Genomic DNA, 18,198 nt, shown 5'->3' with positions numbered 1-18,198 from the left:
TATACGTTTTCGTTTCCGTTGATTAAGAATTCTGAATGTAAGTTTTCGAACTTCACATGGAGAATGGATTTTAGAAAAAAGCAAAAAGGCTTAAAATGCGAGTGTAAATACTTGAGAGGGTCATTTAGAATACTGAACGTAGCTTTTTTTTAAATATAACATGGCATATTAAGTATGGCGGCATCAATGTGAGGAATATTAAGAACACAAAAATATGTAGGTGAGTCCTTTCAGTTGAAAAATAATAATAAAAATAGTGAATCAAATTAATAGTGCTCCTGACGCTGCTGTTGATAGTTTTTTTAAACATTCGCACCTACTTACGAGTACATACATATACATATGTATTTGAATTATGCGCCCGGTGAATGTAGCCTACACTTGGTCCTGGTCCCGAAATTTAGCGATGACATTTGGGCATATTTTCTGAATTACGTATCTTGTATTTCAGTTCTAGTTCGTTTGGGCAATTGGAATACAAATTTCCTTTCAAAACACCCCAAGGAAATAATAAATCTTAGTGATCAATTCATATCGACGCGACGTGTGAGAACTCGATAGCAGATAACCTGCAGAAACCGCATGTCTTCGAGATAAATTTTCCCAAATTTGAGCTGGGGAAAAGTGGTTTATAATCTCACGGCAACGAATGACCTTTATGATATACTCGCTGGCAGCCGCATTGCCGAAGAAATGTGATCTAATGCGCCTGAAAAAGTGAGTCGTGATATGTATACAAAGGACTTTTTAGAAACCACTTTAGAATCTCTGCTTCCCAGATGTGACAATTCTGTTCGTTGACATTGGCATTCAACTCGAGCCTCCTCAGCAGAGAAGATGATTTTCTTCGAAAAATCACCATTCACTTGTTGGTGCTGTAAAATTAGAATACTCTGGACTTGTAAGAGCAACTTGACAGCTGTCAATAACAACACTATCCAAAACAAAATGGCGCTTACTTTAAATGGGACAACAGATATTTTTAACTTAAGGTTATTATACAAAACATGTTGCATATTACTTTGCTGTTGTTTTTATGTTTTTTTTTTAACAAATTGAAACATTCTCTATAAATGGCCTGACAGTCTTTGAGATTTCTAATTTCTTGTTTTGTAAAATTGCATTAGCAGTTTTCAGTTAATTAACTTCTAAGGATATCAATACATCGTTTTGAATATATAGATTAGGAATTTTTCCAAGAACATTTTTCCAAAACAAAAAGTTTCTCACCAAAAACCATCTGCCGTTCGGAGTGGGCTTAAAACTGTGGGTGCCTCCATTTGTGGAACCACATCAAGACGCACGCCACAAATAGGAAGAGGAGCTTGGCCCAACACCTAAATAAAGGGTGTAAGCGCCAATTATGTATATGTATATGAGATATCTATGACATTTGTAAAGTAGACAAATATGAAATTTTACACTATGGTATAGACCAAAGCGTTAAAATTATTGAAACTTATTATGAAAAAGATCGACATCTTTAAGAACAACATATCGCTAAGTACGAAATTTTTTGGTGGGAATAATCTACCGAATGAGTCAACAATTCAAAAGTTGGTGAACAAATTTCAAGAAACTGGTTCTCTCGAGAATAGAAGGACTAGCAAATCAAAAATTGAACTTTCTGTTGAAAATATTGCTGCTGTAGCGCAAAATGTTATTGAACAACCTTCAGCATCGATATCTCGACCACCTCAAGAATTGGGCATTCTTGAATCGACTGTTTGACGGATTTTATCTGTGCAGACGTGCACATGGTAAACTCATAAATGATGTGGTTTTTGAAATATAATTTTTAGGATTTTTTTTGGTTTTAAATAAAAATTCAGGTGTCATTAATCCAAATTTTTACATGTTTTATTAAAAAAACAAAAAAAAACAATATCTAGTCGCGTCTTAAGAATGACTTTTTATCTTGTTATTATTGTTTTTTTAATTTTTGTGCCTATATTATTTATTATTTTAATTTTTGTTTAGTTTTGTTTTTGAATTATTATTTTATTTTTTTTTTAATTTTTTTTTTTATTTTTTTTTATTATTTTTTTTTATTAATTTTTTTTTATTAATTTTTTAATTAATTTGTATTTTTTTTATTAAATTTTTTTTGTGTATTCTTTTTTTTTATTAATTTTTATTATTACTATTTTTTTCATATAATTTTTTTTTAAATACATATATTTAATATACAGGTATCCCTCGTATAACGCGATAGTTACGTTCCAGAAGAATTGCGCGTTATATAATTCCGCGTTATCTAAAACATAGTTTTCATATAAATTTGGGGGTTATGTTCCAATAGGTTTTTTTTAAATAAAATACATACAAAATAACAGATGCACATATATTTCAACTCAATACTAAAGTTCAGACTTTCTTATACAATTAAAAACACAAGATATGAATAATAATACATATGTACATACATATTTCAAAATTCAAAAAACAAAATTTAAATAATTATGTGCACATTAAAAAATTTAAAAACAAACTAAAACAAATTAAAGGTTTATTAAAAACTTTATTGTTATTCTTCAAACTTCTTATGGTAATTAATCTATTTCACTGTCTTCAAAGATCTTTGCACGTGGGCGTTTTGGGGGAGCAATAGCTTCATCAGAAGATATTTCTTCAACATAGTTTCCGCTATTGGATAAGAAACTAGTTGTGGGACCTTGTGGTTCTTCTACTGGTTTTATAATTGCAAAATCTGTTATCAGTTTTTGGTGGGTGGTTTTTTTAAGCTCCTTTTCTGGTATACTCACACATGTTGTGAAGGCAAAAAGGGTAATTCCCGGTTTACATTAAAAATACACTACATATTATATATATGTAGTACGCAAATTAGTGTTACCAGATTTTATAATTAGGTATTTTCCCCTTCGCGGTATATAAGCCTAAATTTCGCATTGTACTGAAACCTAATTTTTCCAAATCGCGTTATATCGAAACCGCGTTGTATAAGACCGCGTTATACAAGGGATACCTGTATTTAATTAAAATTTTTTATTTGTTTTTATTTATAATTTTTTTTAAGAAAATCAGTATATTTTCCACTGTCGCTTCGGGTTACTTAGTTTTGTCATCAAATGTCTCTATCAAGGATTTCATTAGTTTTAATTAAGAATTTCACACAGTCTGTGTAAATAAATGAAAATAAATACTCAGTACCTGCCGGTATACTATACCAACAAACGACTCATATTGCTGGCATTTTAGCATAAAAAGCATTTGCTTACACAATAATTTTTTCTTTGTATATATGTATGTATCTATGTAAATAAACCACTTAAATAATTTATTTAAGCTTGATTATTTTTTTCTACTAACAACTTCTCTGTAAAATTTTCTTCCAGTCCTCCTTGGCTGCCTAAAATTGATATTTCCTTTGTGAACGTGTGACCAATAAAACTCGCCATCACGTCGCAATACGCCCTATTAACCGTTAAGCACATTATTTGTGTCTACAAGGTGAAGAAAAAATTCATCGAACCAGTGAACAATACGTAAAATACTCGAAACCAAAAGCATTCCTTGTAGAACAAACATTCAGTCACGAATCACAACTAAGTAGCCACAACCGCATACGCCCTGTAGTACCTACTACGTTCAATTAAACACATTCCAGTGGTGTCTATCTTGTTGCTACAACGTTCCTTTAGCACGCAACGCACACCAACAAACGATGCCAGTCCAATCACCAATCGCAATCAGCAATCGAGCTATTGAACATATAGATGATGTCGATCCTCTTGAGTATCATGGTCATTGGGAGCCAGTGGGCATTGCACGTGTCCAGAATACAGGCACCTCCGCGGTGGTAACATTCGCCAAACGCAAACAGCAGCCGTACATTAAGGGCGGCTGCTTACATGACAACAAATACATTTTTGAGCAGCTGCATTTTCATTGGGCCGATACGGATGAGTCGGGTTGCGAGCACACGCTTGAAGGTAACAAGTACTCGATGGAGGCACATGCCGTACACTACAATTCCAAGTATAAGGATTTCACAGAGGCAAAGAATAAACCCGACGGCTTGGCTGTGATCGCGTTCTTCATACAGGCGTGCGGTGACAAAGATTGCCCTGAATTCAAAAAGATCACTGAAGGTATACGTATAGTGCAGAAGATTAACACAAGCGGTTCGCTGGATTCGGGTTAGTAGCAATAACGTAAAAAAATTTGTTATTTCATTATTAAATTAATATTATGATCTAGATTGCTTGTCTTGGATTGGTTTGCAGGAGCTAAGCAAACATTACTATACTTATAAGGGATCACTGACCACAGCACCATACTTCGAGAGCGTCACTTGGATCATCTATCGCACGCCGATTTACGTCTCCAAGGGACAGGTAAGTGCTGGAAAAATAGAGAATTTAATTTCAAATATTTAAAGCCGCTAACATAAAAGTGTTGTTGTAGCAGCATAAACATTCCCCGTATATGCATGGGGAATGCTGCTGAAGTGACAGTCCGGGGCGGAAATTAAATCCGGGACGTTCTGGTAACGTATAGGGTCTCCGAGGGCAGAATTAGGTTTCATAATTAAAGTTTCTTCCTAACCGCTGAGCGTATGAGCAAGGAACCCATTGGCTTTATTCTTCGTGCTGGTTATTTAGACACGATGCCGCAGTGAACGGGTGAATAACGTGCAATCGAAGCGTATTTCACGTTACAATATTCGACGTTTACGTCTCCAAGTGAAGATTTCACTCGTTGACATGTCCGAGGCTTCCGGAAAACAAGTTCGGTGGCAAAAAGTCCATGGCACGGGGCCCAGCTGGACATAGAGAGCAAATGAAAATATTGAACTTGTCGCTATAAGTTTGCGCGATAATCCGCGTCAGACCCTGCGCAATAGAGCGTCTTTTAAATTCAATAGCTGTTATTGGTCCCTAAGAGACGGAACCCACGTGACGGTTTGGTGTGTATTTCCAAGCAGTGCAATAATTCATTCATTTTTATTTTTTTGAAAATTGTCCAGGGCAAGCAATTTCGAGAGATCATGGCAATACTGCGTGTTTTCTTTCCTAACAAACTAATAAGTAATTTCGGAGACATATCCTGGCCACCCAGGCCATCCGATCTGTGGAAGCACCTCAAAAGAAAAGTGTATGAAGCAAATCCAGCGCCCATCAAAAGAATCGTTTCCACAAGAGTCGGTTCTACGTTACCGAAACGACCCGGGTTTCCATCCGGCCAAGGACTGCCACACCAGCAGCATTCCCCGTGCATGGAGAATGTTAGTGCTGCTACAACAACAGCAACCATCAAAAGAAAATATCATTCGCGAGATTCATGGCATCCCGACTAGTATTAGTGCCAATGATCTGTGTTTTTATATAGGGGGGTTCAGGTCTTAAATTTTTGGGGCGAAACTGCTTACAGTTTATCGAAAATATTATGTTTAAAAGACTTAAAATAAAATTTCTGTCCTCGGGCGTCTAGCATAAAATTGATAGAGGAATTTTTTGATTGTACAATTTAACCCTTTGCCTCCTATATACTTAAGGTAGGCCTTTTTGATTTATTTTCTAAAACAGGCATTAGAAAAGTTCATTCAAAAATACAGTTAGTAAATAAGACTAAAATCGCAATAGAGTCGTGTTTTGTTCGAAAAAATTACTTCAATTAATTTTTCTATGAACTTGTGCGATGCACTAAGTCAAAAATTGCTTTCCATACAAAGTTGTATGTGTTTACAATGTATCTATAGCATTGTGTGAGCATTAACCTGGATAAAGCTTTCGTGTGCGCTCATCTTAGCCCGCCCTAGTCGTACGGCTGTGGTGACTCCCAGTAAAATTGTCAGCTTAAAATGTCTATGGAACACTTTAACTCTCTAACTGCATTTTAATGTTATTATTTTATACCTGCTTTTATTATAACTGCTTTGAGGAATGGTACAAATACAAATATGCAACAAAATAATTCCTCTTCAAATGAAAATAAAATTTCTGTGGATCAATTCAACCCTTTAACTGACTTTTTTAATGCATTTTTTAAATGAAATTTCTCTTTTTAAATTATATTATAGAAATTTGAAAACAGAAATTATATTTGATGTCGTGTTAGATATAATCGTTTTCGGGGAGTTTAGGAAGGTGGTAAGGGTCTCCCGATGAATGTCGTTTAATGTTTGTCTGTGCATGGTCCGGTACAGTAGTTGCATTTTTGGTTTGTCCTGGATCTCGTCAGTGTAGTTGAAGAGATGCCTCCTGACATACCTGAGACTGACTCAGGCTCTGGCAAATGGCTGCAAGGGGATACACTGGGTAGCATCTTAGATAATACTAGCAAACCCGGCCCCCTTCGCTGGGCACACTAAAATAGAATAGATATGGTTTAGAACAGAAAATATATGATTTCCATATTATTTATTTCTTTATTCTTTATTCAAGCGCTTTGGCATAAACAATATTTTTTGTTTTTCTATTTGTTTTTGAGTAAATATAAAATATAAATTGAAAATCAGGAAAAAAGGAGATTGTTTTTAAATTTCAAATCAACGCATATGAATAAACAATCGTCTTTTTTCCTGATCAACCATGAATTTTTCGTTTCAATTTATATGTTTTATTAAGCATTGGAGCTTTTTTAACACGAACAAATAATTTCATTCGGATTTCACATTAAATTCTCAAATTTCGTAAGAAATTATTCACTGTTCCAAAATCCACTCCAAAAAAATTCACAAACACTTTTTACATGTTGCACTTACGTTTTTTCCTTATGGCATCCAAATCAGAAAGAAATATAGACCCATTGTAACTCACGCTGTCAATTTGACAGTTCCGTTCCGCCCCAAGCGTTAAAAAAGTAAGCGACATTATGGCTGGTTCAAAAGAACGCTGTACCCGTTGCCAGTGCTCCGAATTACAACCAAACTTTACGAAACCCATTTTCAATACTTACTTAACAATGTGCGTAAGTTTGGTTTAATTCGGTGCAAAGACACGGCGGGTCCACGTTTTGGCATATATTTCGAGACCCTAGTCATCAATAGGTATGAAAATTACCCCGTACTAAAGCACTTATCAACAGCTTTCATTTGATACCCATTTGGTACATACACAACCAAAGGTTACCCGGGTCCACGTTTTGACCTATATCTCGAGACCCCAGTCACGGAGCGGCATGACAAATACTCTGTACTAAAGCATTCACCAACAGCTTCAATTTGATATCCATATTGTACAAACACATTCTAGGGTCCACGTTTTGGTCTCTATCTCGAGACCCTAGTCACGGAGCGGCATGAAAAATACTCTGAACTAAAGCATTCACCAACAGCTTCCATTTGATACCCATATTGTACATACACATCCGAAGGTTACCCGGGTCCACGTTTTGACCTATATCTCCAGCCCTATCCACCAATAGGTATCCAAACTATACGGAAACCATCTTCAATACCTTCTTAACAATGTGTGTAAGTTTGGTTTAATTCGGTGCAGACACGGCCGGTTAGCGAACACACACAAAAAGTTGACTTTATTTTATATATAAGATTTTTTTCAGTTTGTGTCCGAAAAATCCAAATATCTTACGGAACCCTATTTTTTTCCAAAATAAAATGTAATCCATGTTACTCTTGGATAATGTAGTTTTCTAATGGTGAAAGAATTTTTAAAATCGGTCCAGTAGTTTTTGAGCCTATTCGTTACAAACAAACAAACAAACAAACAAACAAACAAACAAAGTTTTCCTCTTTATAATATTAGTATAGATTGCTTGCTGAGCATTTTGTTGTGCTCTTTAACTGGGAGCATTGTTGCTTCATTGTGGAGGTGATGTAATGACGGCGTCATCGGTCTTTATTTCTTTTGTTACGGTGAATGGCGAAGCTATTGAACCAAAAATGTATCAGTTAAACACCTACGACATGTGGTTCCAACAAGATGGCGCGACTTTCCTTACAGCGCGCTTAACAATCAATTTATTTATTTCAGCCACCATTGACGCCATACGGCCAGATTTATCGGAAAAAATTGTCATATTCAAAAAAATAACAGATATAACAAAAAAAAAATCATTCCAACAATATTTCTGTTTTGTATTATCATTTTAGGTTCTCAGTCTCTTAAAAAACACCCAGTTTATGTTTATACATTCTTTTAAAAAAAATATCGGGAGTTGCTCATTTAAAAAGCGCGCGTTACACATACATATGTATGTCTTTTGTTTATTTGTTTGTTAACACGGTGAATTCCGTGAAGCCGGCCCAATTAGCTTTTTTAAAGTTAAAATAGGACCGGTGGTTCGCGGAAACAAAGTCGGCAAGTCTCTCAATCGAGACGATAATGGGCAAGTAGTCTGATGCAAGCGATAGCATAGGTCGCCACGTTATGCTATTTATCAGACCCGCGCTAGCTATTGTTAGGTCAGGCGAGCTGCTGCAATTGCCCACTACCCTGGTGAGGGCTTCGTCGTTCACAGTGCTGAATGTCGAATCGTCTATTTGCTCTGCCAATTGCTGTCCCCTACGATCATTTGGCAGGCTTGAATTCCAAAGATCGTGATGCGCATTAAAGTCACCTACAACCAATCGGTTTTCATCTCTGATGAGCGCACCTATATCAGGGTGATATCGTGCCGGGAAGCAGGTGACAGGGGGTATATAAATGTTAAAAATGTCGAGCTCGGAATCGCCTGTCCGGACAGCTATGCTTTGGCATTCTAAGGTGCTGTCGCTGCGGTCGATCCCTTCATCAATGAGACGATACTGCACTGTATGGTGGACTATAAACGCTAGGCCACCCCCTAGTCTCGCTCGCGATCATGTCTGTGCACATTATAGCCATCCCTGGTGATCAGAGAGGACCTAGCGTGCAGCTTGGTTTCTCGTCGACCTTGCTCGTGAGTCCGTTACAGTTGAATTGCAGAAGCTTAAAGCTTCTGGGTGATGTCGTTGTAACTCGGGGGGTAAGGGACGCATGGGGTTGTCTACATTGGTGGGCGGCCGCTCCACGGGGGGGCGGTTGCGGGTGCAGAGCTCTGTTGTCCACTCATGGGTGGTGCGCAGGCCGGAACATCTCCAAAAATGGCACCAGCCGTTGCAAGAATTGCATTAGACTGATTCCAGATTCCGAGGTATTACGGCCTGACACACGGAACAGACTGTGCGGGGGACCAAGAGCTGCTGGTTTGTCTCCGCACTGGGGTTGGAGCAGGAGGGAAGGGGATGGGTTAAGTCAGGGGAGTAGTGTTGCTCCGAGAGGCTCCTTACCATAGAGGAGCAATTGAATACTTCTGGCCCAGGGTTGGATTCAATTCCAGCCCTGAGGAGAAGCATTTGGAGCAAGGTTGCTGCAAGGAGTTGCTCCTGTGACATAAGGTGTGGGGTGATATGCTGTTCACTAGATAGGGCTAATTTACGGGGGTGGCAGCCCTTGGTCGGGAAAACCCCGAGTCATTCCGGTAACGTAGAACCGGCTGCCATGGGAATGAAATTCGTTTGCTGGAATGTTGGTACAACTGTCCTCTATAGTGTCGCAGAGTTTGACCGTGATCTGTCCATCAGCTTGTTTTTTGGTATTTAATTATATCAGTCAACCGCAGGTGTGTTCTGCGATTTTCACTATGGATAAAAATATCGAACAAAGAATTTGTCTTCAATTTTGTGTTTTGAACGGGATTTCGCGTGCTCGAAAATGTTCCAGAAAGCTTATCGCGTTTCTGCTTTAACAAAAACACATACGAGTGGTATAAGGGTTTTGCAGAGGGCCAAGAAGTCGTGGAAGATTTGCCCCGATCTGGTCGCCCATCAACGTCTTCAACGGATAAAAACGTCGACAAAGTCAAGGAAATGGTGCTAGAAAACCATCATTTAAGTTTGTGGGAAGTAGTTCGTAATCTTAGCGTGTCTCACGAATCAATTCGCAACATTTTACACCGTCACTTGGGCATGAGACGCGTGGCTGCTCGACTCGTTCCAAGAGAGTTGAATTTCTTTCAAAAAATTCATCGGAAGAAGGTGGCTGAAGACATGCTTGAGCAAGTGAATTCGTACCCAACATTTATGCAGCGCATCATAACAGGTGATGAGACGTGGGTATATGAGTTTGACATGCAAACCAGTCATCAGACAACGGGCGGCTGAATGGCGCTATCCACATGGGCCGAAACCAAAAAAAAAAAACACGTCAAAGTCGGTTAAAAGTGAAAGTCATGCTACTCGTTTTCTTTGATTATCATGGTGTTGTGCACTCGGAATTCGTTTCAAATGGTTCTGCGGTAAATAAAGAATATTATTTGGAAGTTATGTGACGTTTGAGGAGAATGTGCGTAGGAAACGGCCCAATTTGTGGAAAGAAAACTCAAGGATCTTGCACCATGATAACACCACCGTCTCACAAGGCTCATATTATGAACACTTTTTTGACCAAAAACTCGACAAATATCGAACAACCACCGTATTCACCGGATTTAGCCCCCTGTAACTTTTTCCTTTTCCCAAAACTGAAAAAGATCTCTTCAAACGGTTTTAAAAAGTGCTTTCATGACTGGTCTAATCGTTGGCATATGTGCATTGCTTCGAATGAATCCTATTTTGAAGGCGACAAAATAAATGTTAATGAGTAAACAATTATTTTGCGTTTTATTGAACAATTCCCGGTACTTTTTTGACAGAATGTATATTATGGTAAATGTGCTTTATCTGTATGAATTTGGGGTAATTGATTTCAAAAACAAAGTGTTATCGTTTTCATATGCGATGACATCCGTAGGGGCTTAACCTTTAACATTTGCTAACGAAGGTGCTAGACAACTTGACATATTTCATATAGTCCAGTTATAAATTATGTTACAATACACAACAATATTTAATTATTATTTTTATTTATTATCAAAACGGCGCTTCAGTGCTACTTGAGGAGTGCCAGACTGGCACTTCAACTCATCTGCTAACTAAATATTAACCTATCGAAATTTTGTATGATTTTCCAGGTTCAAGTATTTCGCAATTTACAATCATGTCCAAAGGATGAGAGTAAGAAAATAGTCAACAATTACCGTGAAATTCAGCAGCCACACAAAGATCCTGAAATTTATTTCGCTCGAAACGCCAAACCAAAATCAAAATTATGATTTTCTGAATATGCGCAGTTGTAGAAGGACAGACCTGAATATATATCACATACAATAACAAAGGGAATTGAAGTGTACAACTAAGTATTTAGATTTAGAAATTCACTTCGCAATTCACGCAAATATAATTTTTCTTCATGTATGTATGTAGTTGCAGTAGGGTTGGCACTTTCCATGTACATCTGCTTATACACGTCTAAATGTGTATGCCCAAATGTGCAACCACCGACGCACTCAACTATTCCACTTTTGTCACTCAGTCATATGTGTACGTATTTTATTAAACAAATGAGTAGATATATGTACTATAATTAAATATTTACCTTTATAACTATACAAAATACTATGTGAATTCACAACCAACAACCAACAAAAAACAAAAGAAAATGCTGAATGCAAAAAACATCGGTTGTTGAATAATTAATTTTCCATTATTATGTGATTTATTGTTGCACTAAAAAGGCGCTACTCATGTGCTATCTCTGGGTATTACTTACCTCTAAACTACTAAAATACTGATAAATTTTTCCTATATAATATATTAGTATAACCATGCTATTTGTACTATATTTAATTTTATAATATTTATTATGCACGTTGTGTAGGGTCTACATACGTATGTAAAAGCAAACAAAAGGGTGTCTAAAACAATCCGAAATGTTAAGGAATTGTATTTTCTTAATTGCAATATAGAATTCTGTTAGAGTTAAAATTTGTTTTATTTAATGTTAAATGTATGTATGTACGACATACTAGTATTTGACTACTGTTTGTATGTATTGTATAATGCTTGTTACGAGGAATTGTCATATTTTTATATTCAAAAGAGAAAATAAGCAAACGACTTGTGTCGTAAGTACATGAACACATATGTATTTCAAAGAAATATAAGTCCAAAACCAAATTATTAAATATTATGTAATATACTATGCGTTGTTTTTGTTAATATCGTTAGGCGGTTTTTTTTCTATTGAGATAAGTATACTGACATGCACATATGGCCATTAAAATAGGTGCGTGGGTTCATACGGAAAAGGGAATTTTTTTTAAATTAAATGAGATATTCAATTGTACGTGGTTTTTATTTCAAAGATTAATATAACAAATATAAATAATAATACAAGGATCTTTAACAACTGAAACTAGTGACAATAGGCAAAGGAAATTTCACGTGGTCATTAAAATAGGTGCGAAATAGAATTAAAATTCCACTTGTCAATGACTCTTTGTATTCGATTTGTCATAGAATTGAAAATCCTACGGCAGGGTACTGTACGAATGGAACTCCATAGGTCTTTGATTTTTTGTCATAAATCCGTCTTACTTTTGAATGTTTCCTTCTCGATTCGCTCACTTAAATCTCCACAAAGGTTTTCAATGAGTTGCGTGACTGGCTTGCCAATGCATAACTTTACATTATTTTATAAAAACCATTCAAGTACTAACATTGAGGAATGTTTTGGGTCATTCAGCCCTATCATAGAATCCGTCATAGAAAACCTTCGAATACGAATGTCTATTACGAATACGAAAAAGTTGTAATCGTGGGTTCCATGTGAACACGAAAAAAGTGCTGGCAAACTTAACTTTCAAATGAAAATGTATCCGTTGACATGTGTGGTAATGTTAATGGAGGAGGAAAGTGTGAGGAGCAAACGGAGTCTCAGAATTTAGCGAAAAATATTGAGAGATGCAAGCAACCCCCTCGATATGGACGAATCAATGTAAGTGCTTGCCTTTTTGTTAAAGAAAAAGTTTACTTAAATATGGTTTAAAACAGGTTTATCTGTTTCAAAAACTCACGGTTAAATAAAGCTGCATGTATATACGTTTCGAGTTTTATTGAAAACAGCACGAGCTTAGCAAGATCGTCCTCCATAACTCCAGTTCTCCGACTATCCTCCGTTTTACGGTTTCTTGCAGAGGGAGGCTATCAGCAATAGGTTAGCAAAGATTTAGACCTGCCAATGGGGCAGTCGACATTTAGTACATTTAAAGACGTATTGGCGTCACTGCAAACACGATTTTGTCCTCAGTGTGTAAATCTCGACATGAGTGCTAATGAACAGCAAAGCAAGATAGAATTCTATCAAAAATATAGATTTCCTGACATCATTTTGTGTGTGTATGGTATGTACGCACATAAAAAATATTTCACCTACTGAAAAAAAAATCCTCTATTACAACCGGTTGGGCTACTACAGCCATGAATGATTTCTCCTTTATTACTTGTTACAAATTTACACCTGTGGAAATCACATAAAAGTAGAAATACTAAAAAAATTTCGTTTTATTCACAGTTTAGTTAATATAGGCCTTACATTTTACAGCTTTTATATTTGTTTCCTTTTAAATCCTCTAGTCATTCTAATTTTTGTCCGTTACTTTAACCTCGTCGTACAAATGTGTACAAAACTTTAAGATTTGACGTTACGGGTGTATTCAGTGAATGCTACTCTACGAATTTCGCATGAACGTTCGAGGCTATTCGAATTGTATGATTACAATTTCTTAGTTTCTACGAAAAACAGTCTACGATGAACCGCCTGATAGGGCTGATTATCTTACGTAAAAAGCCACCGAAGTGGTATTCTCCTCAGCAAATGGTAGCAGCATTTCATGAAGTATATACATATATATATATTAATTGGCGCGTACACCCTTTTTTAGTTTTTGGCCGAGCTCCTCCTCCTATTTGTGGTGTGCGTCTTGATGTTGTTCCACAAATGGAGGGACCTACAGTTTCAAGCCGACTCCGAACGGCAGATATTTTGTGTGAGGAGCTTTTTCATGGCAGAAATACACTCGGAGGTTTGCCATTGCCTGCCGCTATTAGAAAAATCTTTTTCTTAATTTTGATGTTTTCACCGAGATTCGAACCAACGTTCTCTCTGTAAATTCCGAATGGTAGTCACGCACCAACCCATTCGGCTACGGCGGCCGAAGTATGTCCATTTAAATAAATTTGCTCACTTTATTGGTTAAGAGGTGAATAGGTTCTACTTCATACCAAGAGATGCATTCGAAATTATTACGTTGCCGACACCGTGCTAGACTGTTGGTTTTTTGTGCTTCTTTTTGTCTGGCATTTCGCCCAGTATCATTTTCAAATAAACTTATTTTTGTTTCATCGCTCCAAAGTATGTTATACCACTTTTTCATACCCTCTGGTCCATACCGTAAATTGTGCTCTTGAGCAAAAACGTTCTTCTTCCCAAAATTTGTTTGGCAGCTTTATGAGCTTTTCTGCCTGATAGGTTCAGTTCTCTCTTATACTCTGTTGTTGATTTCAGCTGCAATGGCCTTTGATCACTTAAAAAGATCCCTCTTGGCAAGCGTCACAATTAATTCGTCGTTAAATTAAATAAGTCGTTTTCTTTTTGTCACGACGCACAGAGCGGCCGATTCCCAAAAAGCTGGCCAAAAGTCGAAAAAAAAAGTTTCTAGATAGAGTTTTTTTTGTCTTTGGGTTGGCTACAGTAATGCCTTGAGTAGTGAAAACCGTTCATAGCAACGTCCTGTACCCTAAGTATCCTCTGTATTTTCAGTCGCAACGTGGCCTTCGTTTGAGCATCGTATTACTGTCGATGAATAGTGAAAGTTGTACACATTTGAAAGATTTTGTAATGGAGTAAATTGAACAAAACCAAATGGAATCATCTTCGGAAGGTTAGTAAAATACGAGAAATCTTTAGTACATATCAATACCTCGACACAAAATTTTTAGCTGCAGCAATACGTAGATACATTTTTTGCAATTTTTTTTATAAAATTTGAGGTTTCAAACTGTATAGTAATACAACGCCGTCATATGCTGCTTTGAAACCTATTAAAGGTTACTCAAAAAAGTAATGGTTACTGAATAAAACAAGATTCAGCTGCTACCACTTGCTACCTTGCGACCCCGAAAACATATAAATTTACATGCATCTTGATTATGTTCTTGAATATACGCTATTTCACGTGAGGGGGTGGCCAATAGGGGTGGAAGGGGGTGGATTTGCAAAATTTTAAGATCAAATTCGTAATCAGCGACCCCGACAACCCCCGAGTAAGAAATTTTGAATCAATTACTTAATTTTTTGAGTATTGGCCAGCTTTTCGGGAATCGGCCGCACTGAGCGACGTCGTTCTTTGAATTTTATGGGCTTAAGGGTATTTACAACAATTTTTGGACCGTTCAAGTGTCTCAACGATAAATTTGTACCATTTTTTTTGTTTTCGAAGATTAACAATAAGCCTCCGCTCCGCAACTCTGCAATTCTACGGGCGACCCGTCTTTGAAAGAAGTTCATATTGATTATTAGTTATTAAAAAACTATCTAATTTGCTACTTACGTTACATTAAATCGTTTTCACTTAATTAGTTAAAATGCAACAGTTATCCGCAAAGTATGAAAATAACCGAATCTGTGCAAGCAATAACGCAACTTAATATAACGGGTCTTTCAATAATATAGCCCCTGGTGACGCTCAAGCATTCATGTCCAGCAGGCTTATATGTGTGCGTGTCGGGTGACACTCGTACTTGCTTCGTGTCACACATACTTGTTGTCGGCTTTTGCATGATGAAAATCAAAAATTTTAGATATTAGCGTCAAGCACCCGACACGTACACATATAAGCTGCAGAACATGCATGCTTTAGCGTCACCAGGAGCTAATAGCTTTAAATATTTCCGAGCGGCCCAAGGAAACCGATAGGCAAAGGCTAGGCACGCTTCAATGACCATATGTGTATATTTTACGAATCTATTAAGTTAGGTTTAACTTTTTATGGTTGCGGTTTTTTATTTTTTTGGCTGTTCTTGGCTGTATATCATTCCGCGTCGTTCCAGTAGCATAGAATCCAATATTCAGGGAACATTTATGAATGTTAAGAATGCTCCTTGAGTCCAGGTACGGTAAGCATTTGGTGGTTTGCATTTTTCTGCACATAATGGTGCGGCGCACATACATAGCTTCAAATATAAGAAAGTAGGTGGAAAAAAGTAATGGGGACAGTTAGTAAACTGCTACAACAAGAGCATGGTGACAGTTGATAACAGAAGCCTGTTTAGCGTAGAGAGAGAAATGTAAAAGTCGTAAATTCAAAATTCCACATTGTTTACTCCTAAAAAATAATCGATATCAAATCAGTTTCATCCATCTAAGGAATAATGGAATAAGGAATTCTCTCTAAACAACTTCGACACTACAGTCTATACAGATTGCTCCAAAATGGAGTGTGGGGTTGGAGCTGCATATATTCTCATAGACTTGAAATTGAAAAATCTGTGCGTCTTCCTTATATCAAGCACTGACTTCCAGGCAGAAGTGCTAGCAATTGGGGAAACTTCTAAGCTACTAATCGCAGATGTCTCTCTTAAGGGCAATATCGCTATTCTTTCGGATAGCCAAGCTGCAATCCAGGCACTGGATTCGGCTACAACAACCTCCAAAGTGGTGGAACGAAGTAGGAATAGCCTTACCACCTTGAGTGAAAACCATAAAGCTATCTCAATCTGGGCCCCGGGGCATCGGAACATTGAAGGTAACGAAAAGGCAGGTGAACTGGCAAGAGGGGGATCTTTCATGAATAACGCTCTTGCATAATCGGCATTCACATCATTAGGTGTAGTCAATAATACAAATTCTCTAAAATACCTCCGAATCGCGGATTGCAAATGGAGAGACCAGACGAAATGCAAAATTAGTAGAACGTTAAGGTCCATCTACAACCTTAAGCAATTGTCAACATTGATAAACATGAAAAAACGGGATGCCTGGAGACTAACGGCAGTCATCACTGGCTTTTGGTCTGATGGAGAACAAGCAGCCAAAATGGGCATCCCTCACAACACATACTGCTCCAGTTGCAAACAACCGGAGAAAAAGGAAACAATCTTCCATTTCCTCTGTGAATGTCGGGCCCTATGGAAGGGTAGAATGTTAACCCTGGGCAAATCACTGTTCGAGGGTCTCAAATAACTGTCTGGCTTAGACGTCAAAAACCTAATAAGGTTCTTAAGCCGCACAGACTGTATATAGTATTGCTGTAAGCTACTGGTAAACAAGTTGGTAACGAGGATGTGGCAACAAAATGAAGCGCTAGTTGGATTCTGGATGAGTCCCACTTTAACTAACCAACCAACCAATCAGTTTCATTGCGTTTGCTTGTGTACTGCTCAATACGAAATTTTCTTGTGAATATATTTATCATTTATTTAGTTTTTTATTGTGAAGATATTTAGCATTTCATTAAAAAATAGATTTGAAAATGAACACGCTTTACATTCTTATTAAAAACGAAAGTTAGTACCTGTTCGTCCGACTTTGCCCAATTGTTAAGAACGTCGAAATATCGACGCTCAAGTTATTCTAATTCTTATTCTTTAATTTTCTATCCGCGAAAGTATTAGTTTCTTGAAATTTGTTCACCAGCCTTCGAATTCTCGACTCATTCGGACGATTATTTCCACCAAAAAAATCACGAATTTTGCGATATGTTGTTCTTAAAGATCGACCATTTCCATAACAAGTTTCAATAATTACGTTTAAAATAGTACATCTGTCTATTTGACAAATGTTTAAGATGTTAAAAGAGGATACTCTCTAGGAATTATTCACTACTGGGAACCCCCTTAGAAAGACTCTTCATATGTAATTTCCGTTTTTCCTAATTTTCAGATCTTCAGCTTCTTTTTGCGTAATTTTACGAAAATAATTGTTCGTACAATGGAAGAAATATAAGGGAAATTAGAATATTTATAACTATGTAATCTACAAGTATAACTTTTGCATTTCTGATAGTGGAAAGGAACCAACCTTTGTTTATCCAACCATAACCAATAAAGATATTCATATATCAGAATGGCTCGAAACGCTTTCCTAATTCAATTTTAACGGATATTCGCTATCAGTGGACAAACAAAAAAAGGTGAATACCGGTTGATTCCGACTTTTCTCGCTTTAAATTCATGCATTCGATTGCGGGGCCAACAATCTACACGTCCGTCCTCTTGTTCTTGTTCTATAATATTTGGTAATGCTGCTGAAGTGGCAGTACGGGTCGTTCCAATGACGTGGAACCTACTCTCGTGGAAACGTTTAGCATCGGTGT

General features: G+C 37.1%; 1 protein-coding gene across 2 annotated transcripts in view; it reads left to right on the top strand.

Annotated features, from left to right (window-relative positions):
• LOC128858305 (carbonic anhydrase 2) overlaps positions 1–12,023 on the top strand; it is a 41,453-nt gene extending 29,430 nt beyond the window's left edge. For both annotated transcript variants that reach the window (XM_054094466.1, XM_054094467.1), the window contains exons 2-4: positions 3,357–4,160; positions 4,222–4,358; positions 10,957–12,023. In XM_054094466.1, the coding sequence (XP_053950441.1) occupies positions 3,686–4,160; positions 4,222–4,358; positions 10,957–11,097 (753 nt within the window). In that variant the 5' untranslated portion in view covers positions 3,357–3,685 and the 3' untranslated portion in view covers positions 11,098–12,023. The remainder of the gene's footprint in view (positions 1–3,356; positions 4,161–4,221; positions 4,359–10,956) is intronic.
• The last annotated feature ends 6,175 nt before the right edge of the window (positions 12,024–18,198 follow it).

The sequence above is a fragment of the Anastrepha ludens genome, chromosome 3, assembly GCF_028408465.1.
Source record: "Anastrepha ludens isolate Willacy chromosome 3, idAnaLude1.1, whole genome shotgun sequence".
Classification (NCBI taxonomy): domain Eukaryota; kingdom Metazoa; phylum Arthropoda; class Insecta; order Diptera; family Tephritidae; genus Anastrepha; species Anastrepha ludens.
Note: the sequence above shows the minus strand (reverse complement) of the source record. Positions and strands in the feature narration are given on the sequence as shown.